The 27,810-nt window shown below is 56.5% G+C and overlaps 6 protein-coding genes across 6 annotated transcripts; 1 reads left to right on the top strand and 5 right to left on the bottom strand.

Annotated features, from left to right (window-relative positions):
• Window positions 1–110: 110 nt before the first annotated feature.
• On the bottom strand, window positions 111–6,717 carry LY79DRAFT_666304 (uncharacterized protein; the record flags this gene model as incomplete). The annotated part of the gene is made up of 4 exons (XM_060563199.1): window positions 111–2,099; window positions 2,273–2,523; window positions 2,661–6,071; window positions 6,135–6,717. The coding sequence occupies 4 exons, from the start codon at window positions 6,715–6,717 to the stop codon at window positions 111–113; spliced, it is 6,234 nt and encodes a 2,077-aa protein (XP_060418716.1).
• A 2,266-nt stretch (window positions 6,718–8,983) lies between these two features.
• LY79DRAFT_539732 (uncharacterized protein) lies at window positions 8,984–9,696 on the bottom strand. The gene has a single exon (XM_060556832.1). It carries the CDS (start codon window positions 9,614–9,616, stop codon window positions 9,041–9,043), a length of 576 nt encoding a protein of 191 aa, XP_060418715.1. The 5' UTR covers window positions 9,617–9,696; the 3' UTR covers window positions 8,984–9,040.
• A 3,081-nt stretch (window positions 9,697–12,777) lies between these two features.
• LY79DRAFT_666303 (uncharacterized protein) lies at window positions 12,778–13,338 on the top strand (the record flags this gene model as incomplete). The annotated part of the gene is made up of 1 exon (XM_060563198.1): window positions 12,778–13,338. One exon carries the CDS (start codon window positions 12,778–12,780, stop codon window positions 13,336–13,338), a length of 561 nt encoding a protein of 186 aa, XP_060418714.1.
• Window positions 13,339–13,466: 128 nt separating this feature from the next.
• LY79DRAFT_323953 (zinc-binding dehydrogenase) lies at window positions 13,467–15,467 on the bottom strand. The gene is made up of 4 exons (XM_060552434.1): window positions 14,709–15,467; window positions 14,484–14,613; window positions 13,894–14,350; window positions 13,467–13,800 (listed from the first exon to the last, which is right to left on the bottom strand). Exons 1-4 carry the CDS (start codon window positions 14,984–14,986, stop codon window positions 13,595–13,597), a joined length of 1,071 nt encoding a protein of 356 aa, XP_060418713.1. The 5' UTR covers window positions 14,987–15,467; the 3' UTR covers window positions 13,467–13,594.
• A 748-nt stretch (window positions 15,468–16,215) lies between these two features.
• LY79DRAFT_506804 (uncharacterized protein) lies at window positions 16,216–18,332 on the bottom strand (the record flags this gene model as incomplete). The annotated part of the gene is made up of 2 exons (XM_060553757.1): window positions 16,216–17,174; window positions 17,228–18,332. The coding sequence occupies 2 exons, from the start codon at window positions 18,330–18,332 to the stop codon at window positions 16,216–16,218; spliced, it is 2,064 nt and encodes a 687-aa protein (XP_060418712.1).
• Window positions 18,333–23,488: 5,156 nt separating this feature from the next.
• On the bottom strand, window positions 23,489–24,735 carry LY79DRAFT_506795 (alternative oxidase; the record flags this gene model as incomplete). Its single annotated transcript, XM_060553755.1, has 3 exons — window positions 23,489–23,634; window positions 23,696–24,121; window positions 24,219–24,735. The coding sequence occupies 3 exons, from the start codon at window positions 24,733–24,735 to the stop codon at window positions 23,489–23,491; spliced, it is 1,089 nt and encodes a 362-aa protein (XP_060418711.1).
• Between the last annotated feature and the right edge of the window lie 3,075 nt (window positions 24,736–27,810).

Raw genomic sequence — 27,810 nt, 5'->3', positions numbered from 1 at the left:
GGCTTCTCGCGGCGTCTCAAACAAGAAGCAAAACAGTAAATACATGCTCCAGAAATATCCCGGCGCTCGCTGGCTGGTTCCATTCGTACATGTCGTGGCGCAGCAAAACATCAGCCAGTCAGCTTCCTCCACCAGCTCCCCCGCGGTGTCGCCGTCGCGTCTGAAAACATGGCCTGCCGGCGCCGCTCGTCGCTGCCCTCCGAACCGCCGGCGCCGACGCCCCCGCTGCCGCCCCCGTATCTGCGCTCGCGCTCCTCGCGGCGAGCCCTGCGGCGGCGGTCGTCCGCCTCGTCCGCCGTGCCGTATTCGTACTTGGCCCTGCGCCGACGCTCGCGCCGCTCGCGCCGCGCTTCGTCCTCCGTCTGCGGCACCGCTTCTGTCTGTCCGCCGTCTTCCGGGGGCGGACCCGCATCGGAGTGCTCCTTGACCCACGATGAGGTGCCGGAATGGGGCCATGCCGGCCTTACCTCCTCGTCGCGCCGGTAGCGGTGACGCGATGAATGCATGGCTTCATCACCCGATGTATAGGTGGACCGTCTTCGGCTGCTGCGATGGCGGAATTCTTCTGCGTCCGTTGCTTCCCCGGCCGCACGAGCGGCGCGTCGAGCCTCTCGCCTGACCCTCCGGGCCTCTTCGTCTTCTGCTCCACCAGCATCACGGGCTCGACGGCGTTCCTCACGTGCCGCTCGTCTAGCCTCCATATCTGCTTCGGCGGCGGCGGCGGCGGCGGCGGCGGCTTCACGTTCCTTGCGGCGTCGCCGCCGCTCGGCTCGCTCAGCCTCTCGGTCGTCGGCTGCCCTTCGCTCTTCTTCCTCACGTTGGCGGGCGGCGCGTCGTTCTGCGCGCCTCGCCTCCTTTTCCTCTTGCTTTCGCGCCTGAGCGTCTTCTTCTTCCCTCCGGCGTCGACGTTCACGCCTAGCCTCTTCCTTGGCGGCACGACGTGCCTCATCGCCATACGGATCCACGACCTCGACCTCGGCATCCCTTGCAGCACGGCGAGCACGACGAGCAGCACGGCGGGCCTCCTGGTCCATGTCAGTCATTGCCGCCGGATCTGCCTCTTCGGCATCACCAGAAGAACCCTTTCGGCGCTCGCGTCTAGTCTCATCGTCAGTCGCGTATGTGTGGCGCCTTCGCAACGGGTCTGGGCGTTCTGTCTTGGGGGTTCGGAGGCCGCTGAACAGTCCACCAAGTCCTTTCTTGGCGCTCGAGCTGGACCGTTTCATGGGCGGTGGCTCGGAAGGGCCGTCTGCGTCCACCATGACGATGTCGTCGTCTTTGGGTTGTCTGGATCGCCGGCGAGAGGACTTTGGGGGGCTGGCATCCTCTCCGTCACCATTTGCCCCGACCATTACGATGTCATCATCCTCTGCAGGAGCACGCCTGCGGCGTCTGCTTGACTTGTCGACGCCTAGGACTTTGGCAGCTTTGGAAGACACTGGAGGCGCATCTTCTGGAGGTGGTGATACCAAGCCGGTAACGTCGACAGAGTGACGACGTGACGGACGGCCAGTAGATCCGTAACGCCGATCCCGGGTTGAAGCGGTGCGTGAAATTGGAGGGGTGCTGAACACGGACATGAGCTTCGGGCGCGTTGGCGCTGGCGTCTCCATTTCTTTCTCGGCACGATCGCCCTTTCCGGAGCTCGAACCCTTGGACGAGCTTTTGCCCTCCCTTTTCTCACCAGCTGCCTGTTTCCTCTCATGCCTTTCAGACTTATGCTTGGAACTTCTCTCCCGGTCACGGTGACGGCGGTCGCGGTCTCGCTCCCTGTCCTTGTCGCGAGGTGCAGAGGCCGACCACATGCCCCACGATGAACCTTCGCGGCTGATCTTGGCCCGGTCCTTTTTGTTCAAGTTCACCTCCGGGGGAGGTGTCAACGACTCTTCCTCGGCATCGGGTTCTTCTGGCTCTGGGGCCTCAGGTACGGCAGGGGGCGGTGGTGGAGCTGGCGGGGGAGGGACGTCTTCGGCAAGAAGATCCCTTTCTCTGTTCTTCTTGCTCTTCTTCTTCTTCTTCTTCTCCACTGGCATCTCAATCACCTCGATGATTTCATTCTCATCTTCATCAGCCGGGAAAGCTCCTGGGGGTTCTGATGACTTGTTCTGGTCAGCTGGCTCCTCATAATCAACCAAAGGTGGCTCTTCAACAGGGGGGGTGTCGGCGGCGGCGGCGGCGGTGCAGGCTCGGCTTCAGCACGCTTCTTCTCCCTTTTGAGTCGTTTCCTCTCTTCTTTTGTTAAGGCTTTCGGTGGATCCGGAGGCGGCGGAACGGGATCCTCGGGAACAGGTTCCTCCTCTGGGGCCGGATCCTCTGGTGGCGCTTCCTCAGGGGCAGGTTCCTCAACAGTAGGGGCTGGTTCGTCGTCTGGAGGCGGCGTTGGTTCAAATGCTTTTAACTTGTCAGCAATCTTCGTTCCTTTGGCCTTACGAGCCGTAGATGGTTGCATCCAGGCCGGGGCATCGTTGTTTATGGCGGATGAGGTAGTTGTATCATTCCAGCCGAAATCCGCACCTTCTTGAGCTAGGACAAAGATAAGTCAGCTGTAATCTTGATAGACATTCGAGGCGACGAGACGTCTCATTTCAATGATACCGGTGAGACTTTGGTAGGTGCAGTGGTGGGCAGGGAAACTGGGGGCCATGCCTAAGGCCACATACCTTTCTTAGACTTCTTGGTGTTCACGCCCCAGAAGCTGAAGGCGTCGTTGGACGGCTTGGGTTCCGGCGCAGAGGGAGGTGGGGGTGGGTCTGGCTCTGCGGGCTCGGGGTCGGCCAGGAGCTCCGCTACTTGCTCTTCAGTAAGTTCAATGTCGCCCAGGTCATCGTCGTTACCGATCTCCGGAGCCGGCTCGGGGTCCTCGCCCTTGTCCTTATCCTTGCTCTTCTTGTCCTTCTTATCTTTCTTGTCTTTCTTCTCCTTCTCCTTCTCCTTTTCTTTCTCCTTTTCTTTCTCCTTGGACTTGGACTTGGACTTGGACTCCTTCTCTGCCTTGGAAGTCTTCTTTGACTTCTTCTCCGCGGCCTCGGCCTCTTCTCGTTCACGCGCAGCCTGTTCCTCAGCCTCCTTCGCCGCTTGCTCTTCGGCTTCCTTGGCGAGCCGCTCCTCTTCCTCAATGCGAGCGGCCTCTTCTGCTTCGGCGGCTGCGGCAGCTTCTGCATCTGCAGCAGCTTGATCTGCGGCGCGCTGATCGATAGACTCCTTCAGCTGGTCGTAGATGGCTTGGTCTTTCTTCGGCAATTTGCCCTTCTTGAGCTTCTTGGCCTCCAAGGCAGCGAACTGCTCGTCTTCCTCGGCGATTTTGGCGGCTTGTTCCTCCTCGAGGCGAGCCTTCTCGGCAGCCTCGGCGTCGGCGGCGGCGGCGGCCTCTTCCGCTTCTCGAGCAAGACGCTCCTCCTCTTCCTTGGCTGCTTCTTCGGCCGCAGCGGCTGCAGCCTCTTCCTCTTCTTTAGCCTTGCGCGCAGCTTCTTCTTTCTCTGCCTTCTTCTTCTCCTTCTCGAGCTTTTTGAGCTCCTTCTCGCTCAGCTTAGGTTCCTTTTTAGACTTCTCCTTCTCCTTGTCTTTATCCTTGTCCTTGGACTTTGACTTGGAAGAGGTCATGTCGCCCCAAAAGCTGGATTTGTCTTTCTCAGGTTCTGGTTCTGCTTCAGGCTCAGTCATGTCCAAGGTGGGAGGGGTAGGAGCTGGCGGTGGAGGGTCGGCGAGTATGTCCTTACGATTCTTAGACTTCTTTTTCGAGGATCCCCAGGCGGCCCAATCGTCATCTTCGCCTTTATCTTTGGTCTCCTCGACCGAGTCTGGCTGTACGGAATCCACATTGGGCTCTTCGTCCATGACTTCCACAGGTTCGTTTTTGGATTTGTCCTTCTTCTTCTTGGATGACGATGTTCCCCAGATGTCGTCTGCCGGCTCCTCAATTGCATCAGGTCTCACTGAGGCAGCCTCGGCGTCGGATCCCTTCTTCTTCTTGTCCTTTTTGCCGATGTTCCAGGAGCTGAAGAAATCGTCGCCATCCAGGGGGTCGGAAATATCGGGCACAGCGGGAGGGGCTTCCTCGGCAGGAGTGGTCTCCTCTTCTTCTCCGCCGAACTCAACCAGGGCCATGGCGTCCTTCTTCTTCTTCTTCTTTTCTGACTTGCTCAGAGCCAAGTCATCGTCTGCGGCTGTTTCTGCCTTTGGTTCTTCTGCAGACGGCGCCTCTTTGCTTTTCTTCTTCTTCTCCTTCTCTTTGTCCTTGTCCTTATCCTTATCTTTCTTGGAAGATAGGCCCCAGATGCCCCAAGAGTCCTCCTTAGGCTTTTCGGCTTCCGCCTCTTTCTTCTTTTTCTTGTCCTTCTTAGAAGAAGCAACGCCCCAGAAGTCGTCCTCCTCTTTCTTCTCTGGCTCCAGTTCCGGCTCCGGCTCAGCCGCGGGAGGATCTGGAGCAGGTTCGGGAATCGGCTCGGGCTCAGGCTCGGGCTCAGGCTCAGGCTCAGTAGTCTTGCTCTTTTTCTTCTTTTTGTCCTTCTTGGAAGATATTAGGCTGGTCCATAGGTCATCTTCCGCAGGTTTCTCGGGCTCCGGCGCTGGTTCTGATACTGGCTCCGGCTCCGGTTCCGGCTCGGGTTCTGGTTCTGGTTCCTTAGGGGGTTCAGGATCGGCCAGAAGTTCCTTCTTCTTCTTTTTGTCCTTCTTCGACATTGTGGTGAAGCCCCAGGGGTCGTCCTTCTTTTCCGGCTCGGGCTCAGGCTCGGGCTCAGGGGCGGGTGGCGGCGGTGGAGGGACCAGTTCGGGCTCGGGTTCGGCTTTGCCCTTCTTCTTCTTCTTGCTCTTCGTCGTCACACCCCATCCGAAGTCGTCTACTGCCGCAGCTGTATTGGCCGCTTCTGCTGCTTTTGCCGCCTCGGCTGCTTCCTTTGCTGCTTGTTCTTCGGCTTCCTTGGCGAGCCGCTCCTCTTCCTCGATGCGAGCGGCCTCTGCCGCTTCAGCGGCAGCATCGGCATCAGCGGCGGCAGCAGCTTCAGCATCTGCAGCATCTGCAGCAACTTGATCTGCGGCACGTTGGTCGATAGACTGCTTTAGTTGGTCGTAGACGGTCTGGTCTTTCTTCGTCAATCTGCCCTTCTTGGCCTTCTTGGCCTCTAAGGCAGCGAATTGTTTCTCCTCATCGGCGATCTTGGCCATCTTAGCGGCCTGTTCCTCCTCGAGCCGAGCCTTCTCGGCGGCCTCGGCTTCAGCGGCAGCCGCAGCTTCGGCAGCAGCAGCTTCGGCAGCGGCAGCTTCGGCAGCGGCGGCTTCGGCAGCGGCAGCTTCGGCGGCAGCGGCCTCAGCGGCCTCAGCTTCGGCGGCAGCGGCTTTAGCAGCAGCGGCTTCAGCGGCAGCTATCTCCTTCATCTTCGCCTTCTTTTGCGATTTGGACAGACCTGCAAAGGGATCAGCTTTTGGCGGCTCCGGCTCCGGCTCAGGCTCCGGCTCCGGCTCCGGCTGTGGTTCGGGTTCGGGTTCGGGTTCCGGCGCCTTAGGTGGTTCAATGTCAAGGAGGGCCTTTTTCTTCTTCTTGTCCTTCTTACTCGTTGATGTTCCCCAACTCCAAGGATCCGCTTCGGCAGCTGGTGGGTCGGGCGCGGGCTCAGGCTGCGGTTCAGGTTCTGGGACCACCTCCGGCTCTTCTTTCTTTTTCTTCTTACCCAGGCCCCAGGTGTCCCAGATGTCGTCCTGTTTCGTCTCCTCTTTGGGCGGTTCGGGTTCAGGGTCCTTTTTGCCCGTTTTCTTAGTTGTGGTGCACCACGAACCCCATGGGTCGTCAGCGGGAGTTTCTACCTTGGGTGGCTCTTCCTTCTCTTCCGCAGGTTCGCCCCAAACGCCAATTTTCTTCTTTTTCTTATCTTTCTTCGATAATGCGGTAGCGAACCCCCAGGCGTCATCCTTCTTTTCCTCCTCCTTTGGTAGCTCGGGGGCCGGTTCCGGGTCGGCGGCTGCGTCCTCCCCGAAGCTGAATCCAAGCGTCGTTGTCTTCTTCTTCGGCTTTGCAGCGCTGAGGCCCCATGGATTCGAATCGACCTCTTCCTTCGCCTCTGTTGGCGTGTTCCCGGCTGCATTCTTGTTAGCACCGGACCAATCCCACGTGCCCCCTAATCCCGTCCCCGATGCCCAACTTGCACCCCAGGCGCTAAACCCTGACTTCTTGGTTTCTGTTGCTCCAGAGTTGATATCAAGCGTGCCGTTGCCGCCTCCGCCTGCATCGTCTAATTTGATCTCGTCGAAGGAATCCATATCGGGCGCCGGGATAGTCGGTGGGCCGTCGTCCTTCTTACCCTTCTTCTTGCTTTTCGTCGTTGCGAATCCCCAGTCGTCATCCGGAGGTGGATCGTCGGCCGGTGGTGGCGTCTCCTTGTCGCCCTTATCCCCGTCGCCCGCAGCACCGTCATTATTGCTTGCATCGCCGCTCTTGTCGCCTCCGTCGCCGGCACCTTCGTCATCCTTCTTGGCACCATCGTCGTCGTTACCGTTGTTGTTAGCGGTTGGGGCCTTAGCTGGCGCTTTCTTCTTTTTTTTCGCAGCTTGCGTGAAGCCTTCCTCGGAGCCAAAGTCAATGAGGAAGTTGTGCGTGGGGTCGTGAAAAATGGTTTCGCCGGTAAGTCCTTCTCGTTTATTCGTGCTTGAAGTCTGAGGCTGGGTGAGGAAGGAGAAGTCCGGGGGTCGCCGACTAGCAAAACCGCCAGTGTTGTTAGGATCCATAACTTGCTCAAAGGACTCTGAAGGTCCAGATGGCGGGTTAAAGCGTCGCAACCATCGCGGGCCACATTCCGGTGCTTTCAGTGGACTTGAGATGCCACATGTGGTTTTGAGGGGTCGGCGATGGGATGAAATCTAGGGATGTCAGCGGATCAGCTTAGCTCCGACGTTCATCTGAAGGCAGTGTTAGTGGTGGAATGGGGGGGTGTCGGGGCGTCATGCGCCTCACTTCCTCCGATTCCACCTAGGAGATTTTCCTGACCAGCCTCCGCACCAAACGAAAGCCGTTAGACCTGTGACGAGCCGGCCGCCGCGTCAAGGCTGGAGCGACACGGGCGCGCACAAAATTCCAAAGAGGAGAAATTGGAGGAAAGGATGACGGCAGACGAAAAAACCTCGGGTCATACCTGAAGGTGGTGTGAAGCAGATTCCCAGGCACGCGCGATCATGCGCAAGCGAATGCACACATCAGCCTCCTCCCACTCAATCCTTGCACGTTGGGTCGTTGTTTTCCATCCATATGCACCTTCTGCCTGCCCTAATAGGGAGAACGTCGATACCGCGGCCGCAGCCATGTTGGGAAGTAGAACTGATGTTACAACAACTGGGCGTGAAAATCATAGGACTTAAGCCGAGTGGGTAAGAGAAACGACCGGAGGTGGGATTTTAAGTATATGGCAGCTTTCGTAATTGTCGTCGCGTTCACGGTCGTTGCGTTTGTCGTCCAGTTCGTCCTCATGCAAAGGGTATCGGAAGAGGAAGTAAGTTCGCGCCCACGCGAGGCCGTTGGACCAGAGAAGGAAGTGGACAAAGCAAAAAACGTTTTGATTGCGCCTGGGAGACAGGACAATATAAAGCGCGTCCCGTGAATTCGATTCGTACTACGCAGGCTAGCTGGGACACAGCTGGTGTCAGTCAGTAAAAGATAAAAAATAAAAGGAAAGAAAAAAAGATAGGGACTTTGCGCGTAGAGTGAAAGACGTAATTGCGCAGGCTGGGAGGTAGAGGTGGGATGAAAGGGACGGGAACCACTTGGCGCTAAGCAGCGCAAGGGACCTGGGGGAGGGGGAAGGGGAGGCGGACCTTCAGGGTAAGGTGAGGTGAACGGATTGTGGCAGGGGAGAAGTCATAGAATGACGGATAAGATATGGAACGGCAGGGCAGGACAGGGCGGCGAAAGTAGAGTTGCCTCCCTCTTCCCTCGATCAACTATGTTCCTGGTCCCCTGTTCGGAATTGCGGGAGAACTGGACGATAGCGGGCCAAGTGGAAGCAATGGACAGGGATGCAGCTTCTGGTGCCGCCGTCCGTCTGATGCTGTCCGGCTCACTAAATTCTGATGGCCGGCGACCTGGTCCCCAAAGGAAAGTCAATCAGCCCTCCAACCTTTGTACTCGTTCCGGAGATGCAAGCCGTCTCTGACCCCCTTTTTTGGAATGCGACTGGGCCTCCCTGACTGAGGCGAGGTTGAACCAGACAGGCGAAGAACTGAGCAATCGGAACGCTGGGGACAACCCAGGTAGGGTAGATAAAAGGAGGAGGGGGAGGGGGAAAAGATTCTTACAAGCCACTTTCTGCATAGGGAGCCAATGACCCGGCGCGTCGTCGCTGGATCGTCGCGGCGAGGCGAGTTGGTGGATGGTGGTGTTGCAGACCGCCAAATATCCCGCAGGAGTCAAAGGTAGGCAACAACCACCTGCAGTTGGCAAGTCAATTCGCTCTATCGACGTCGGGCTCTGCTTGGTTCATCCACCGACGGGTTGGGCGAATAGCCTCTCGATGTTCGGTACCGGTCAGGGACGTGATCCGAGTTGCGGCGCGTCCTTACGTCGGTCGTATCGTCGTTCCCATCTACCTACCGGTGTGTAAGCTCAGGCTCGGGCCGGCCAGGTTGAAAGGCAATTAGCCGAGGTCGAGATTCAGGGAGAATTGGACCTGTCTCTGTAGAAGACTTCCTCTCATCGACGGCCAACCGGCGTTCTTTCTTCACCTTGCAGTGCGGAAATGGATCGGATCGTACCGTACCGTATTGTGCTGTATTGTACTGTATCGTATCGTATCGTCTTGTTTCTTCAATAGTTCTGCCTCGTCATGCAACACGACAAAAAAAAAACGTACAGCAAAAAACCAGTCAGAACGGCGTCTCGGATACAAAATGAACGTACACAAGAATGAGTCAACCAGGCGAATGTGTGTGTCGAGGCAAGTATGTTACAGATGGAGCACGGCAGGTTGAAGATGAGGCGAGACAGGCCGGAGGAACAATCATAAGGGATGTTGATTGATGCTGGATGAGGTACGGATACCACCCTTGTCTACCTGGTCTATCAGGCCCAGTCCAAAGGTCTGGGTCTTCCAGTCGTTGCTCCTCCGTCGCCGACTCCGCTGCATGTAGGCATGCGTGCAATATACCACCTCTCCGTGCCTATCAACAGTAATAGATCTAGAGCAGCATGGCGGCCCATGATTGACGATGGGAGGAGACTGGAGAGGTGGTGGTGACACGGTCGGCAAAAGCGCAGCATGCATTGCTCCTTGTCCCGCCAGTGGGTGGCCATGTCATGACCCCTGGCAACTTGGCCAGTGATGAGGGGCCGTCTCGGCGGGCCATTGGCCGAGCTGTTGTGATATGGACCATGCGAATCCCTGCAAGTGTTGTCTTTTGACTTGGTGCACACCACCATGACACCCCTCTCCTTTTCAGCCTGCCGCGCAGGTGATGCCATTTCTCCAGGATCCCGTCTGCTATGGGTGGACATGCGGGCAGCAGCACATGGGCGCACGATGCGGAAACGGGAGGGGCCTAGAAGAGGCGACCAGGAGAGGGTGAATGCTCGAGAGCCGGCTATACAAGTTTCCACGCGATGAACATGACTGGAAAGTAGATTGTCTCGCGAGGCCATAACTCGCTTGCAGCATGTACACTACCTAGTGTAAAGGTAGGTATGCCATGATATCCAAGTGAGAATGAAAAGAAAAAAAAACCAGAAAAATAAAGAAAAACAATTTGGAGATGGGGGGTTAAAGGTTAAACTCGGCAATCCGACACGTAAAACGCCCTTGCCGCCACCACCCTACCCTTCCGTACCGCCTTCGTTTTCCGGGCCTACCTACTACACGGGTGTTTGCCTCTTTCATGCTACCTACGTGTGGAAGCTACCTTCATTACATGCCTAGGTACCTACCTACCTACCTACCTACCTACCTACCTACCTAGGTAGACAGCAAGTAAGTAGGTAGTGTACTTTGGATGGTTCCGGGAAAGCACGTATCCGCACCTTGCATAGGCAACACAAAGAAAACAAAGAAAAAGAACTGCCAGTTTGTTACCTATGTTGCTGGGCTCCAGTTCCTAAACTACCTACCTGCCTAGGTAGATAGGTACCCAAGTAAACAGCAAAGACCCTATGGGCCTCCTCCTCCTCCATCACCCCTCTTCCCTGCTCTCAGAACTCACCATACACAACGTAGCTAACCAAGTCCTTGCAATTTTCGCTCTTGCTGTACGGATACACACGTTGCCATTCTCGCACAGCCGTCTTCCATGTTGTTCATCATGACGCTCTGCTGTCGTCCACACCCAACCTTGACTCCAATCCAGCCACTACTTACTCGCCCCTATAATAATAGTATATTCATTTGTTACATAACACCAACCACGCCAAGCATCGGATTGCCTCCGGAATATGTCCTGCGGGGTGGTGTACAGGCACATTATTGTGAAATGCAAATGCAAACCGTCGGCGGGAGAGGAGCAGAAGCGACGATACCATACTCGTCGCCCAGGCTCATTGCTCGCGATGAAGTACGAATAATCGCCCTCAGGTCATGGAGTCGTTGCCATGCGGACGACGGCTCCGCCGGCTTGTTGGCATCCATGTACCGGCGTACCGACACACCAAGCCAGGAATGAGGTATCGATACATCACCGACTGCCAGCAGCCCGCCTCGCGATGGGTGTGCTCGCAGGCTGCTAGCGGGGCTGCCAGGCCGCGCATCGGGAACTTACATGGCCTTCATGCACATCCCAAGTCTGGCCCTGTCTGAGAGATGCAGCTGCATGCCTCGACTGGATCGTCTCGTCTGCATGTCCCACCTTCCAGCAGCGCATGGTGCATCTCACCCCACTTATCCCACGAGCATGGCCCAGATTGGTATGGCGTCTCTTCACCGCTTCAACTCCTCAAACAACATCTGGGCCAATTCGCACCAACCAGCCACGCTGAAGTATCGTGTCTGGAGGATGCCGCATGTATTTTTCTTGAAGCTCTTCGTTGTCAGTGGAGAAGAGAAACGCAGGCTAGATGATGCGCTCACTAAACATGGAGCATGTCATTCTGGGATTTCCCTGCATGACGCAGGCAGAGACGAAAAGAAAGAAGGGCGGGGGGGGGAAAACACACGATGGGTTCATGCCGTTTTCGAAGACTAGACCCGCCAAGGGCATGCGTCAGGTTGATGCACACGATAGAGATGTCGGTCAGTGGAGTCTCCTCGGTCGACTTCAACATCTCGCGGTGTCTTTTGGCGGTCAGACCTGAAGTGTCAGCAGTTGTCCACTAGTGTAGGCCTACGATGTTCAGTCGGGTTGAAATTATGGGTCGATGGGGAGGGAGGACAACGCAGTACGATGCAGAATGACTGACTGAATGACTGACCAACTTGGTTAGGTACAGAGTCCACTCGAACAGCCTTGGATTTATATCGACCCATCTCGAACCGCTGTCTGGAGTCCAAGCCGCCGGGGGCTGGTCAGTAGAATGACGAGCATAGAATCAGCTTGGCCAAAGATACCCGTGATTTAGGGACTGCGGGGCATAACGCATTGGATCAACAACCTGCCGTCCATAGGTGACTTGTAGAACAATAGCCGCTTGCATTGATTGGCTTTGTCGGAGAATACCACTGGTGGTACTGTGGATGAAACTCTGCATCTACGATCAACCAGAAACCACATGCTTCTTTTGCCGTCCTGTTTGAAGTTGGTTGGCGTTGCTTCACGTACATACCAAAAAACAATATGGCTGGTCGTCTAAGGGGAAACAAGTCTGGAGGCTGCAGAGCGCAAAAGCCGGGGCTCGCTCGACCTAGGACGAACCCCAAGGCTCATGTTCGGATTTTCATGGACCGTCCCGCTTCCGGCTGGATCGCATGCTGCCGCTGAGAAAGACGACCCTGCATCCCAAGGTCAAATGCGATGATGGCAGATATCTACCCGTGCTCGGCTCCCTGGTGCCCCGGTGAGCCTGTCAGCATCAGCCACAGCGGCTCTCGCCCGGGGTTCAAGATCTCGGCTTCTTTGTTATCCCGTGGTAGCGCCTCGAATGGAGCTCACCCGGTGCCCTTACTACTGCTCCAAGGCACTGACGCCTTCGCCAGGGGTTAATAATAGTATCATAGCTTGTTTCATCTCCGTATTGTTCTCAACGTCGAGTGTCCAGTTCTAAAATGTGCCAAAACCTCACGAGGATTCTTAGCCAACACAAGGGCAGATCAAGCCACGCCATGTTCTTCACACTGTTTGCTGGGCCCTTGCAAAGCTGTCCTTCGTATGCGCCAACCTCGCGGCGCCAAAACCCTCCGAGTGACGTTGACTTGTTCGTTGGTTGCCAGCTTGGCCTGACGTTTGCTCTGTACAAGGCCCATGCGACGCCGACTCAGCGTCAGGATTCCCCCCGTCTTCCCCTGCATATGGAGAACAGACCATCAGACGAAACAAAAGATTCGACTAATGTGCCTATTCCATGGGAAACCGCAGTAGGTACACTCAGGACAAGGTGCTCTGCTTTTCCCATACGCCTTCCAGACATGAGGATCCCCGGATCCCCGCTGATCCTGAACCGGCAGGGAACCAAGCTGTGACTTGATCGTGTCCCTTGGGCGCATCCCATTTTTTCTCCCAGCTCTCCGCGCCACTACTAACAACGTAATTTTTTTCTGTCTTTTTTCTCTCTCTCACGGTTCGAATTCTTCACATCGTGCCGCTCGTGCTACTGCTGTACAAAAGTCGACGACGTTGAAAGCCTCTCCCCGACGTCCGGTGGGGGAAACGGATTCTGTCACAATGCCCGCCCACCACAACCTCACGATCCGCATCCCGCTACCCAGCATGCTCCCCGCGGAAGCCGTCATCCAAATGCTGCAGTCCCAATCACCCGTCATCCGCCATCGGCCGCTGGTGACGCGGTACGAAAAGGTGCCCGTCCCGCTCAAGAGCGTCGTCGACGACGAGTGGTTCCTCGAGACGGGCTTCAAGATCACCTCGTACAAGGTCTACGAGAAGGTCACCGTCGCCCCCGGCGTCAAGAAGGAGATCAACTTCCCCGCGGTGCTGCAGAACATCCCCAACGGGCTGCGCTCCCGGGCCAAGGCCCCCGCCGGCGTCCGCGTCTGGTCCGAGTGGCTCGTCGTGCCGCGGCCCGAGGAGCGGTGGCCCGGCGAGCACAGCGCCGGGAAGCTCGGTGGCTACGTTGAGGGGGACTACGACCTCGTCGAGACGACACGGGTCGAGACGAGCCGGATGCTGATGCCCCTCGTCAAGGGGCAGATGGAGACCGCCCATCGCAACAAGGTGCACAAGATGCTCGACGAGGCTGCGCAAAGGGTCGGCCGGGCCAAGACGTAGGCGGCTTCGTTCGGCGCACACACGCACATGCACATGCAGGATCACAAGCGTTTTAGTCTTTTTTCCCCCCCTCTCCCATCGTCCCGGGATGCTTCTAGATACCACCGTTTTGTTTTTCTTGTTATTTGTTTCAGCGGTACTGTCATGTTTCCTTGCTGTGGGCCAAAGGGCCCAGATATAACCCAATATCAATGTTCCACGTCACGCTTGCTTCCTTTCTGTCTTTTTCGTCTTGGCCCATTGACAACCGCCGCCCTCAGATGGTGTAGACCAGCTTCCCGCCGCTGACCTTGCCCTCTTTCAGCTCCTTGAGGCCGACGACGACGCCTTCGAGGCCGCTGCCGCCCTGGTTCTTGATGACGCGGATGGGCTTGAGCTTGCCGTCGGCCAGCAGGTCGCGGCTGATCTCCCAGAACTTCTTGCCGAACTCGTAATTTTCGGGGACGGCGTCCCTCTTGCCTGCTAACGGGGTTAACGGTCAGAGGTAAAGAAGTAAACATTGGGGGATTGCATCACGAGTAGGGACAGGGGAAGGGGGAAGGCGGCGATGCTTACCAAAGTAGCCATACTCCTCGCCAAAGACGCTGTAGTATAGGGACATCTTGACCTCGACTTTGGGGTTGGCCTCCTGCACGACCTTCTCGTCGACGGGCAGGAGTGTGCCGATGAGACCGCCCTTGGAGCTCGAGAGCGCCTTGGCGACGAGGGTGGCCGACTCGTTGGTCGAATGGCAGTCCCACGCCAGCGTGAGCCCGTCGCCGGTGTGCCGGCGGATGTCCTCCGAGACCGTGGGCGACTTGTAGTCGAACACCTCGCTCGCGCCCAGGGACTTGACGTACTCGAAGTTGTGCGGCGACGCGGTCGCGATGACCTTGTACCCGGAAAGCCGGGCATACTGGATGCCCGAGATGCCCATGGCGGTGCTGCCGCCGTAGATGAGGATCGTGGCCGAAGGGTCGGTTGTCGGGGCGGTGGGGAGGGGAAGGTTGAGGGTCTGGTAGAGGCCTTGGCCCTGCGATTGCACTTCGTGTTAGTCTTGTCGCGCAGCGGGAGAGAGAAATAGAGAGAGAGTGTGTGTGTGTGCATGTGTGTGCATGTGTGTGCAAGTAAGAAAGGGGATGATTGGGAGGGGAGGGGCTGCATACGACCGTCGTGACAGCGATGCCGAGCGTTGCGGCCTCCTCGTCGGAAAGGTTGTCCGGCGTCTTGATCTGCAGGTCACCCTTGACGACGATGTACTTTGCGAAGGCGCCGTCGACCTCCCTCAGCCCGTTCCTGGTCCATCCCTCGTCAGTAAGCTTGTAGGCTTCCTTCCCGCCTTGCCGCCCCGACAGCGAGCGGAAGATGGCATGGACAACACGGCCACTCACGATCCATTGACAGGGCCGCAGATGCGGTCCCCCTTCTTGAAGTCCTTGGTCACGCCCTTGCCGACCTCCTCGACGACGCCCGCGTAGTCGCAGCCGACCCAGATGCCGACGCACCCCGCCTTGTCGGCGAGGTCGACATGCTTCCAGTCCGTCGGGTTGATGGCAACGGCCGTCGTCTTGACCAGGATGTAGTCGTCGGCCGGGAGGGCGGGGACGGGCACGTCGACGACCTTTGCGACGCCCACGGCGACAGTCTTGACTGCTTGGTTCTGTGCCATGCTTGCTTTCCTTGGTAGAGGATGAGCGGTGTAAGTTCGTACGGCGTTTCGTGGATCAGGTGCGGAAGCAGTGCAGGCACAGGGGAGGAGAGGTATAAAGTAGCTTTGGGTTCGAAACTCGGATCAATTGTGAGCGTTGAAGTAGCCTCTAGTCTGGCATCCGAGGCCCCCTCCCTTATGTACAGCCCACATCGCCATTGCAACAGTTCCCCTCATCCCATCCATCGCCATGGCCCCGCCCTCAGCTTACAAATGCTTGCGAGTGGTGGTGTTCTATCGCGGTCCAGGGCCCGCGATGTAGCCATCCACACTACTAGTTGCATACCAACAGCACGTCTCCCATGAATTTCCACATCATAGATACTCTTTTCAAAGTGCCCATCGCCCCGCACGATAAAGCAACGCGGCCGATCATACACCGTTCCTGGTGAGACACCTCCGCGCTACCCCTGTTATATGCCCCCCTCCTCTCCTGAACAAAAGCGGCCGAGTAACACGTGGAAAAGGGTATGTTGCCCCGAGAGCTTACGGAGGCCGACAAGTCTCTTTTTGGCTCTGGGGGTCCGGCAAGGTTCCTACTTACTGGGGCGGCATCTGCTGTCTCACATCCCTAGATTGAGGCGTGGCTTTTGGATCGAGCTCGGCTCCGAGACTACCACATTAATCAGCCTGGGAGATTATTAATTGATAGGCCATCAACAACAATCACATCATGAGAGACACAACCTGCTCTCGTCTCAAGTGACAAGCGAGGGGCCGCATGATCGACCCCGCGGCCACTGCCAAATGATGTAACCACAACCTTATCGCCGACAGGCACTGGAGCTGCCGATAAGCACCGGAAGCATCATTCGAATCTGGAGAAAGAAGCACGTCCTAGTCCTAACACTGCATGTTTACCCCCCATGTGGTCTTTCACAATCACAATTTCACCCCAAGCCCATGATGCTAATTAATGAGAAATGATAATTTTAAATATCGTCATGATGGTATCTATAGCAACGCGTTCTAAACCGTGTGACCAGACCACCAGCTCAGCGCCCTCTGTGGGCGTTGGTCGCAGTGTTCCCTTACAGCCGGCGCTTATTCATGAAGCGCCAAACCCCAGAAACAAAATTGAATAGTGTAAAGTACGTATCATAAGGGATTGACCGCACAAAGAAGACATAAAAAAGTCTGAGAAAATAAAGGCGGGGGGGGGGGGGGGTAAGTTAGAATCACGTCCTTCGTCAACGGCCACCGTAGTCACTGGCATAACCAACTTCGCCAAAGTTTTGGCCCATGCCCCCTTCGCCAAATCCTGTACCAGGTCCACTGACATAACCACCGTCATCGCCTTCGTAGTCACTGGCATCGAAAGACGACCGGCCTGATATTTCGTCGTCGAGACCGCTGCTCGGGTCTTGCGCCGACCAGTTCATCTGAGCCAGTGCCGGGTATTGAGCAAGCAGAGCAGCCGGCAACATGTACTGTCCGCTGGCGTCCATGGGGTAGCCTGGTTCCATGCCCATAGCGCCCTGGGCCGCCATGTTTTGCATGTTTTGTTGTTGCATCCGCTGCTCCTGCCAGGCACGTTGCCTGTCGAGCATTTCTTCGTCCAATAGGGGCTTGATGCAGATGCGCCCCGCCTCCGACCGGAAATGTCGGCCAAGCGCATCGGCACGGGCGAACCTCCGGCCGCAACCCCATTGGCCGCCCGCCTTGAGGTCTCCCTTGCACACAAACTTCTTCTCGCCCGAGTGCAAACCCTCGTGCCTCTTTCGGTCGTGTTGACGAGCGAATGCCTTACCGCACACTGTGCAAACGAAGGGCCGCTCGTCGGTGTGGGTTCGCAAATGGGATCGTAGGTTGTAGGCTCTAGTAAAGCGTTTCGGGCAAAGAGTGCACTGGAACGTAGCCGGATGCTTCTGTACACGTTTCGCGTTGCCGTTGTCCTGGGAGTTCTGATACTCGGGGTCCGCCAGCCTAAGCGCGATCACGTTATTCGGCACGGCCGAGGTCGACTGTCGTCTGCGATTGGGACTTGTGGCTCCTCGGTCGAGCGGTGAGAGGGATCGGGATGAGTCGCGGCCAGAGAGGTCAGACCCCAGATGGGGCGACAAGCCACCCACTGAGGTCTGGCGCGCCATGCCTCCAGCGGAAGTGTTGAAGGGGTCCGTCACTGCGCGTGGCCGGGACCGAGGACGGCCTGTCATGTTTTGTCAGCTTCATCGTCTACGACCAGGAGTGCGCGTTACTCACCTCGCTCGGGAGGGGTCAGAGAATCCTGATCCATCTGGTTCTTGGGAGGCTCAAAGCTGTTCTGTCTTGCTGTAGGCGCGAACTCAATGTTGATGGCCGGCGCCACCTGGGGCATCTCCGGTTGTTGCAGCGTCGGGAATGCTTCCTGCCCGGTGTAGCCATTACCGCCGACGAAGCCGGCATTTTGATTTCCGATACCAAAGTTTTGCTGCTGATTCAGCTCAGGCACCGACTGGGGGAGAATGCGCGGGGAGATGGCCGGACTATGCGAGGGGCTCCGGCCTTGCAGGTTGGGGCTGTTGAGCGCGGGGTCCGAGATGGTGAAGTTGTCAAAGCCAATCTGCTGGTAGAGGCCAGAGTCCGTAGGCCGCTGCATCGGGGAATGGTGTTGGTCGAGGCCGTCGAAGCTATCGGCGCTGACGAGGTTCGGTGACGGGGCAGCCGACGAAACGTCCGAGTACTCGGAAGGGGATCTCCTATGGCGTTGGAACTGGGGCTGGCTCCATTCATTCAGCTGGTTCGGCAGGAGCGCTGCCTCGGGACCAAGTGAGGCATGCCTAGAATGACCCGATGGCGGGGAGGAAAACTGGTGCTGGGCGAAGGCGGGAGACTGACGCGCAGCTGGCGTCTGGTGGGGATCCGGGTTCAGGAGGTGCGGGGGAGTGGAAGAGTGGTGGCTCTGAGGCATGGCCATGGTGTTCATTTCAGAGTTGAGGCTCTGTTCGAAGACTCCAGTACTGAACTGCGAATCACCCTGGCCGGCGTTGGGAAACAAGGCGAAGTCGCCCGAAGGGAAGTTGGGGTCAAGGAAGTTGGGCTGGCCCTGGCCGGTGAAGGTTGCGCCGGGTTGATTATACGATTGCTGCTGGCCGGGCTGCTGACCGTTGAGGAAGTTGGGATTGTTATTAAAGCTAGAGAAGGCGGCGGAGGAGGCTCCGTTGAAGGCTTGGGTAGCAGACTGATCCAAGCCGAGACCGAGACCAATTGAAGCTGCTTCGGTGTTGGGCTGGAACGGATTCGGAGATGGAGAATGCGACGGGTGTCTTATATGAGGCTGTTGATGCCCCGCAGACGGTGAGCGACCGCGCTGGCCCTGGTGATCCATGATGTAAACGGATGCCGGCAGTCGGAACGGATGTATGTCGTGTGCGCGACAACGCGTGTGTGAGTAAGTGTGTGCAATGTAGTGTTGCGTTGCTGTCTTTAGAATCGGGGCGAGGCAGTTCACAAGTCAGCCTTCAGGCACCGCACCGCCCTGGGGCTGTGCTGACGCGCGAGCTGACTGCACCCAACTGGAGATGGCGGGGGGAGGAGTCGAGTGCGACGAGCTGTTATTCGCTGTCGCTAGTAGGTCTACGTAAGTGTAATCGGGCTCAGAGAAGGGCGACTGAGTAAGGGCGAGGAGGAGGAGGAGGAGGACGACGACGACGACAACAAGGACGAGGAGAGAGTGCGGCAGAGCGAGACTGAGTGGTAATATGCTATAGTGTGCGAAAGAGGAGTTGAGATGAGGAAGCGAGGACTTGGTCGGCGGGCGGAGAACACACTGGAGGGACGTGGACCGGACAGACAGACCCGGCACCAGGGTGTGGAATTGGGGTCTGTGACTCTGTGGTCGGGTCGCAGCTGGGGGGTAAGAAGGGGAAAGGGGGGGGGGGTGAGAGGGTGGATGGGTGGATGGGGAGGAGAGCGAGGAGCGGAAGAGGGATGATGAAGGTGAGGGCTACATAGTAAGGAGCGGAAGGAGAAACAGCTGATGGACTCTATGATTGGCCCATATAGACCCACTTGAGCGGACCAGCCTGGGCGGTTCCCACAAGGCTGTGCACGTTTGAGGATGGACTTGTCAACCAGCGTCTTTGGCTTGACGGATGTCAGGTAGTTTGGTACCTATAGATAGGCCTAGAATGAGCGTACCTAAGAAGTACTCCGTACTTGGCTTCTCGCGGTTGGGTCAGGTCGAGGTACCTCTGCAACGGCGCGCTCCGACGGCGATTGGAATGCGCTTTGCTGGGCTGGGTGCTGTCTGCTGCTATGCTCTGCACTGTATTGCACTGTAACTGAAGCCATCCCGTCCCTCGCGCTTGTAAGCAAGAGAGAGTGCGTACGTACAACACATGTCTGTGAAGCGCCAACTGCTCTCTCCCTCCCTCTAGCCGTTGCTTTCCAGGCCAAACCACACCTGATGACGTTCTGTTGGCTCCAGGGTCAGGGTCCATTTGATGTGCACCGGCCGCGTGCGCGAATGCGTGGAGCACGACGCGATTGGATGGGATAGATTACTACAATGTTGCGAGCCAGCAAAAGTGAAATCCAAAAATACCCTCATTTTGCGCGCAGACATATCTGCCCAGCAGCCAACTGACTATACGATTTGTCTGTTTTAGGGAACAGTTCGTCGTCAACTTTGCCACCTTGGCCTTTTTTTTTTTTTTTTTTTTTTTTTTACGTCGGGAGTGCAACAACGACGGACAGTCGCTCGGGTCCCAAAGCTTGGGTTTCGACCCCGAGGGTAGAGATTGGTGTGCCCGGTGCCATCAATTACTTTTCGCTGGCAGCCTCCACACAGACGGGCACGGGAGCGAGCTGACGGATGCTGGAGGGCCGGTGAAGTGAGCTATCTGCGATGAGGGGTGGTGATAATCCCCAAATGCGAAGCAAGGAGGCAGGAGAGAGAGAAAGAAAAGAAAAAAAAGAAGAAGAAGAAGAAAAGACAAAAAAGAAGGGAAAACTAATGGAAAAGAAAAGGAAAAAGAAAAGCTCTGGACGGCTTCGCCGGTTGCTGGAGAAAGCTTGTGACTCGGAACGGTGCAACAGGTGTCTGTCGCAACACAAGTGCGCCGGCCGGCCGGGAGAGACTCTTACCGAGCCCGAGCTCAGCGATGTTGGCACCGAGGACGGCCCAAATATGTGGGTTACGACACCTAGTAAAACGCACTTCCAGGCAGCAAAGGTAAAGGGAGTCGTCAGAAATCAGGGAGTCGACAGAAACCTTGCTCTGCTAGCGCATGACGTCCAGGGGTCAAAGAAACGAACGGAAAACGGCCACCGACTCTAGCGTACCTTACGGAGGCGGGGGGTCTTGTTTCGAACGGGCACAGGAACAGGAACATCTGGGATATGCACGATGCTGATGAGCATGGCATCTGTGGTGCGCAGGGTAAGAGAATGAATGGGCAGGGCGGGGGGTTTTTGGCTTCCTTGTCATTGGGTAATAAGAATGCGCTGACAGGAAGGCCCATCTGAATTCGAGCATCTCACCAAAAGACCCATCTCGTCCGTCGTCTTCTTCGTCTAAACAGGTACGAATGGGAAAGATGTCTAGCGTCGTCCTGCGACGTGCTTGCCGATGGATTGATTCGAGTATGACCCGTCTATTAGACGCAGCTCGCTCGTACATCAGACCAACGCGGGTTTCCGGGAACCCCAACACCAAGAGGCAGTTTTAACCGGCCTTGTCGCGACGGCTGTCTCGAGACGGAATGTCCTACCTGGCCTGGCCGCCATTTGCTTCCCTGTCTGATCTGTCCCAGACGGACACACGCGATCCAGGTGGACCGTTTCTGCTGAGGCGGGCATTTCCGCGCTTCAGCATCCGGATTGGTTGGGCGTCCCTCTTTCCAGGGGTCACGTCACGTTCCAACTTGCTTGCCCATGCCGTGGATGGTACGTGTAGTTCCAGGTTTGGAACTGCAGCTGTGAGGTTAGGCGTTTTTTGCTTGCTCGAGTCTGCCTTGGGGGTGGCCTTTTCGTTTCCGATCCGTGCCATGCAATCCAGTGTGCCTGGTGCTTGACACGACCCACGACCCGATAATTTGAAATTGCACTGTTCCTCGCTTGGCCTTGGCGCTTATCCTGCTACTTCCAGCTATGTCGTAAGTTGTAACACGCTCACTTGCATGTCTCAGTTCCACGACAGACGGTCTGGTCTTCTTCATCTCTCGTTTTGTGTCATCCACTGACACTAGCCACCTAGTGCCCATCGCAACCTCCCGGCGGCACCAAGATGCTGGTGGCCTGTCACCGGCGTTCCCCACGCGCCGTTGCCGCCGCCGTCGCCGACACCATCATCATTGTAATACCGAGTATTCTCGCCCCATTCTAGCCAGATACCGAGCCATCAGATAATGATTGGCAGGCGCTGCCCACTCACTTTCCACTTTCGATATCCAGCTTTGCCAGGCTTCCTGATAAACCCATGTACCATCACTAACCGCGTAACGATTCGTCTCTAGGTAATCAACTCCAACTTTGTTCAAAAAACAAGCTGAACGTGTTTAACTCCCGTGCCCACCCTCTCTGTTCATATCGAATGAAGAGCCCCGTATGGGGCAGCGGCGATGATGAGCGCCAGACATGAGATGAAAGTGGGCGACCAGATGAGCACCTCATCAAACGCTTGCACCACTCAGACCGGCACCTCTCGCTAAACCCTTGACCATGGCTCATGGTCGACACTACACAGTACATGGGACCAGAGGCAGAGGGGACTGCGTCCAAAGGAGTTTGCTGCACAGCGCACCTTGTTCTTTCGGAAAGGCAATGTGCCCTTCGCAGGAGGATGCTGACGCTCATCAAGACTAGTTAGTCCCTTGACCAACCCGCCTATTCGTCGGTGAGCGAAGCATCCAACTGCCGCAAACCAAACAACCCTGCCAACTTGTCAGCGATTCTGCGCAAGCTCGTCACATGCATCGCTCCCAGAGGTACCAAGTGAGAGAGCACTGCCTGGAGATGGCGGCCATCATCGTTGCCTGGCACCCGCCTCAGTCTCCTGTTCGTTGGTGCAAGGCACGAGATGCCCGCGGGGACTGCGTGTTTGGGACGAGACAGACCCCATCTTTGCCGGCGTCGGAAGTTATCACCAGCCTGGGTAACAAACCGACTGAATTCCGATTGCTCGCCTTGATAATTATGCAAGTTCTCCGCCGAAACCCAGACCATCCGCTGCCACAGAGCTGGACGCGTCCTCCTACAGTTTAGGTACAAACATCTATAATTTATCTCCTGTGGATCATTGACTCTCCCCGTCAAACTGGCCAATAACGACGCCGCCGCCCACTGCAGGACGAATACCGCATGGCACAGCCACACGGGCTTCGTCTCCCCCCCCCCCCCCCCCCAAAAAAAGCCTGACCCGCCCAACATGACATCTCTATTCCGTGTTCGCAATCCCGCCGCGCGGCAGGAAGAAGCTTATTCGAGAGACGGTCCTCCCCTAAGGGCCCGTCTTCAATCCGTTCAGGACCCTTTCGTTCTCCACAACCGTCGAGGCCGGGGGACATGACGGGGCGGGCCTCGGGCCAGTGTCACACCCCCGGCCTACTCAAATCCATTTTTAGAAACCCTTTCGGAAATACGAACCGGACCGTACCACCTGGGACTGGCATGCGTCCAACCTGTCAAGCCAGGGCGACGCGTCGTAGGCGTGTCGCTTCGCCGGAGATGGAATCTCCAGCGCCCCGATATTTCATCTTTTGCTTCTCGAAGAGTTGTCCCCCTCCCCCCCCATGCAGCCCATCGCACCCCCCGAGATCAGACCATTCTATATCGACACCCAGCTGGACGTGGTTTACAATCAATTGCCGGCGAGGGCACCACCCCGTTCGTCCCGTAAGCGAGGCGGCATCAACGAGCAAGATCGTGCCAGGATGCGGCTGTGCTCGTCGATCACTCTGGAGAACAGCCGAAGCACCAAGCCGGCCGAACTGTTCGTCTTCCAAGAGAATCGTCACACCGGCTTTTGCCAGGGGGGGGGGGGGGGGGGGGAACACATTCTGCGCTGTTCGAACCATTTCGCGTATCGCCAACCCGCAACAGTGACTTGTCCTTAGTCATTGTTTCATTACCTTTCCATTGCCGACGCCGCCAGCTGAGCATTTGTGGTTCCGGGTGCGAAGCTGGCAGGCCGGGGTGTCTGCCTTGAAAGCCATTCAAACACCAAGTGCCTCTCAGCCGAACCAACATTGGAATTTCCCAACCCGGTTTAAATTTGCATGTCTAATGTCTTTCCCAGTATTTTACATTGAGTGGGGAGGGTTGCCCGTCTCCCAACAAACAAACGCCTCTAGCGTAACGCCAACCGGCCCCCCTTTTTCCAGTGGTATCTTGTTCGGTCCTTGATTTTCTTCTTTTCTACAACTTTCGCCAAAATGCAAGGAAATTTGGTGTTCCCGCAGACGATCCTGCAATCGTGGGTAATTCAACGCGAAACCAGGCAGGCGATGCGGTATATCGCAGCCTCCCCTCGACCGTGGTCTCCTAGATGACCTCTTCGCGCTCGAACCCCTGGGGTCTCAGTGCAGCGTTCGGCTTGTGACCGTCTTTGTACTCGCTGACGAACGGGTTTGGGTCTTCCTTTTGGTTGAGGTTACCTAGGGTGTGGTTAACGCCTCGGTGGATGGCCTCTGCGGTACGTCGTTAGCGTGCTGCGATTTGCTTGGGGGGGAGGTCGCGGGGATCGCTTACCGTCGGCCCTGATGTACATAATCAAGTCCTTCATCGTCCTGTGTCCCTCCGGGATCTTCCAGTACTGAACCGCGATGTCGGGAATGACAAAGTTGGGATCGGACCACTTGGGGAGGAGGCCCTGGCCGATCTCGTACAGGCAGCGCGTGTAGGTGTGCACGGCTTCCTCCTCAAGGTACCCGACGAAGCGATGAGTGACCTTTGGCGCGATTAGGTATGACAGGAACATGCCGTTGAAGAAGACGCCCTGGGCGCCGAGGATCATGACCTTCATGAACCAGCCCGGCTCCGACATCTTCATGAAGGTCAGCAGGTGCATGCGCTCGTTGAAGCTCTCTTCGAGGAGCGTCTCGATCCAGCCGTTGTCGCGCCTCATACGGCGCAGGCTGCCGAGGTGCCGCAGCATGCCGGCGACCATGCCCGGAACTGATGGCGGGGTCAGCGTCCTCACGTACAGCGAGTTTTTTTCTAGGGGGGGTTTTTTTTTATTTTATTTTTAGGGTGCGGGATTTCCGAGACTTACCTCCGGCGATGCTCTCGAGAAAGATGAACCGCACCAGCCACTGTGACTCGGTCAGGGGCTTGTCGGCGATCAGCGACGTCGTCGGGTTCTTCTTGTCAACCTGCTGCTCCTTGCCCAGCCCCGTCGCCCGGTCCATAAACCACCGCGCCAGACGCACGAGTTTCCAGGCCACCCAGTCGCTGGCCGAGCGCGGCTCACGGTGGTCCGGCACGATGTCATGCATCTGTTGCTCGGTGTAGCCCGGGTGGGGCCATGCCGGTGCCGTCGTGCGGATGTGCTCCGTCTCCTTGGCGGGGAAGAAGTCCTTGAGCCGGGTGACGGGCGTTGTCGAAAAGGACCGTCCGCGGCCGCTGCCGGGCTGCGAATATGCGACCGCTGAGATGCGGAGGCCGGCGGTCGAGTGGCAGTGGTAGCCTACGGAGGAGGATGAGACCATGCTGTGAAGCGCCGCCGCCCGGGCAAGTTGGGCAGCCTGCTTCGGCGCGCAGAGTCTAGTGGATGCCTGTGATGAAAGCATGAGTGGGGCGTGACTTTGAAAGTAAGAATGGTAGGTATGTTTCAAGATTGGATGATGTTCAACAATGGTCTTGCTATTGTCTTTGGTGACCAGTGGAAGTACGGCCTGAGGGAGGCTCATGGTCCAGTCTTATATCCATATAGCATCATGGGCGACCATGGCGGCCAGGGTCTCACCCTGTGAGGACGATGACGGTTCCGGTGAAGGCGGCCTACACGCAGCCCTAGGACAGGGGACGAACGAAGATGGACCGGGTAACTGTGACCAGGAATCAAGAATGCTACACACGAGCCTCGGGGAGCAGGCAGGTATGGCGGTAGGTCCCAGGCGTCCGGGTGACACTCCGAGACACCGCCGCCGCCGCCAAGAGAAGAAAAACCCCAAAACTTGATGGCCTCCTTTCTCTAAAATTCGTCACTCTAATATGGATTATGTGGGAAACGCCGTCCTCGGTGGGGCGTGTAAGACGGCCGAATACAAAGCAAAGGCCGCGGGCGCGGGCAGCGGCAGCGTGGTTTGGGTCAGCTGGACCAGCTGTGCGGCGCTGATATCGGGTGCTGTCGGGATGCAACGTCTAGCTTCTCTCAAAGGGCTCGTGGGCATTAGTTAGAGGTTCCGCGCCTTTTTCGTGCAAACACGATTGGTCAGAGTTCAGAGTACTACCGGTACGGTATTCGCCTCTCTTTCCCCTTCTTTTCGAGATCCTGTACTCGGCTCGAGCCGCCGGTTGGCTTTTCCGAGGCGCGTTTCGGACAGGAATAGGTTGTGGCTTTGTGAGGCATATGTCTACATTTCGTCCCCGAGGCTCTGATATGTCCCAGAAGTCCGTCAAAGCCTAGCCTATTGAGAAACGCACACGGCGATTGTCCATAGGCACGTAGCTCCTCCACACGACAGGCCTAGGAAGCCCGAGAGGCCTGTCCGCATATCTCAAACTTTCAAATCCCGCGAAACAACTGACAGTACTTCGGGGTCCAGGCGCATTCGCCGCCCGACTCCGCCCTCCCGCCCCGGAGGTCAAAGAGGACACAAGCTGGATCGTCTTGTGAACACTCCCCCTAGAGTCAGAAGACGATTACGGGACGGAACAGAGGCACCCTCCTGGCCATCCTCTGTATTGAAAACGCGATGATGTATGAAATGGATCGGAACTCGTTGACTAATTGACGTATTGCGGAGCTTTCAAAAGGGAGGGCAATCTGGCTCAGATGTCTGGCTTTCTGCCTTGTGGTGTTGAGTATCCGGAATGATGCCTATACTGTGTCCATCCGACTGTGTTAGATAGAGTATCATTGCGTACCTCACCTGTGCGACCTTCAGAGGCACGCCCTGGATTCGTACCTCGGTCTGACCTTCTGCCGTGTCGTCTTCGCGTCTCATGCCATTGAACACTAGACTAGACGATTTTGGCCAGGGGTGCGACGGTCCCGCGAGGCAAAATAGGTTTGAGGCGCGTGTCGAAGGGCTGTCGGGAGAAGGCGGCTCTGCAGGCGAAGAACGACACCCAACGCGCCGGATCATGTCCGTCTATTTGACGACGTTGGTTTGCGAGATACCCAAGTGTAAGGTGATACACCTTGGGGCCAGTATAGTGGGTTGTATGATCGATGTATTGCCTAGCTATGGCCCAACTGTGGGGTGATCTATGTACTTGTGCGGTACCGTATGCCTGAGGCATGCCTCACACCAAGGTTGTCTTGAGAAGTTGACTGAGAACAAATAGAGAGCCGCTGTCAGAGATGCCTCGCCATGCTCTGGTTCGATCGCCGCGGCCAGCGCTACCAAGGTGTGAAAATCCATCATGCCTCGAGATCGTAATCCAAAAACTTACATCACCAGGACGAACGTCGTCTCCGAGTCAACATTGCCGTATCAGAAATTGACACAAATCCCGCCTAGTCCATCACTATAACACGATGACCATTTAGCAGCTTCGCCAGAAACGGTAGGTTGCAGTTGACCTTCTTCACCCCGATCCAACATGGGACCGCAAGCAATGAAAGCAAATGAGGGAAAGAAATCTTCATCAGAGATCTTGGGTTGTTCAAAAATTCCCTGGCCAGCCTAGGCCAACCAGGAGTGGTCATAGTTATAGTTTTCAACTAGCAAAAACACGATCTCGGACGAATCCTCACTGATACGCGTAATGCCCTTGCACTCGGATGAAGAAGAAAAAGAGAAAAACTTCCAAAGGGCTGGTGAGTGGAGGGCATTATATAGGCTTATGGAGTGGGTCCCAATCAGTAAAGGATAGTACGTACCTTCTTGAGTAGGTACCTTTTTCGGTTGGAGGGGTAGGAGCTTGCCAGTGAATTTTTTTTTCCCCTTGGAAGGCGCGGGGTCGTCTGGGTGAGTCACTGCTTGCAAAGGTGCAGGATTTGGAAGGCTCGACCGGCGCAAAGGCAAGAAGTACCTGGGAAGATTCGAGTTTTGGTCGGTCGACGCCAATGAGGCCAATGAGGCCAAAAGATACGTTCCGTGAGGACAATTCCTCTCCAAGTGAGGTATCGTATCGTCTATGCTACTACGTAAGTATATCTGGCGACGGCGGGGTTGGTTCCTGTCAACAAACAGAGCCTTGCTACAGGACCTACTGCGTATTCTGCAACCTGCGCCTTCGGCACGAGTCCCATTTTGCGGGCTTGGACAGACCTGCTGTGTCGCTTTCAATATTGACTATTGAATCACCCCTGTAGTGTTGTTTCTGCTATATGCCATTCTACTGAGTAGGATGTACGCACCTATCTGCCTTGACATGGCTTTGAAGCATCTCGGTTTACACCACATGTATGCGCCTTTGGCCGTCACCTGACCGTTCAAAAACATCCAGGGGCTTACGAATGATTCTTTTAGTGCATCTAAAGTACTTCTTTTCGCTTTGGATTCTGGTAACTCTCTTACCTGACCAAGTCGACGATACCAGTTTATGGTGATGTGGTATTCTGAGACGGCATTTCAGGCGGCGGGGGTTGGCAGGCAGCTAGAGCTGGTACGTATAGTTCGGTGATGTCATTGGTCATTTACAAGTTCTACTACTATGTATTTATTTAGTTATTTACCGGAACTGATACGCAA

The sequence above is a fragment of the Colletotrichum navitas genome, assembly GCF_030913465.1.
Source record: "Colletotrichum navitas strain CBS 125086 chromosome Unknown LY79scaffold_6, whole genome shotgun sequence".
Lineage (NCBI taxonomy): Eukaryota > Fungi > Ascomycota > Sordariomycetes > Glomerellales > Glomerellaceae > Colletotrichum > Colletotrichum navitas.
Note: the sequence above shows the minus strand (reverse complement) of the source record. Positions and strands in the feature narration are given on the sequence as shown.

Coding starts and splice junctions, on each gene's coding strand:
- LY79DRAFT_539732 (XM_060556832.1), bottom strand. CDS start 9,616: ATGGCCTCGCGAGACAATCTACTTTCCAGTCATGTTCATCGCGTGGAA.
- LY79DRAFT_323953 (XM_060552434.1), bottom strand. CDS start 14,986: ATGGCACAGAACCAAGCAGTCAAGACTGTCGCCGTGGGCGTCGCAAAG. Junction 14,614..14,708: donor TGCGGCCCTGTCAATGGATC/GTGAGTGGCCGT, acceptor GGGATGGACCAG/GAACGGGCTGAGGGAGGTCG. Junction 13,801..13,893: donor CGAGGAGTATGGCTACTTTG/GTAAGCATCGCC, acceptor TAACCCCGTTAG/CAGGCAAGAGGGACGCCGTC.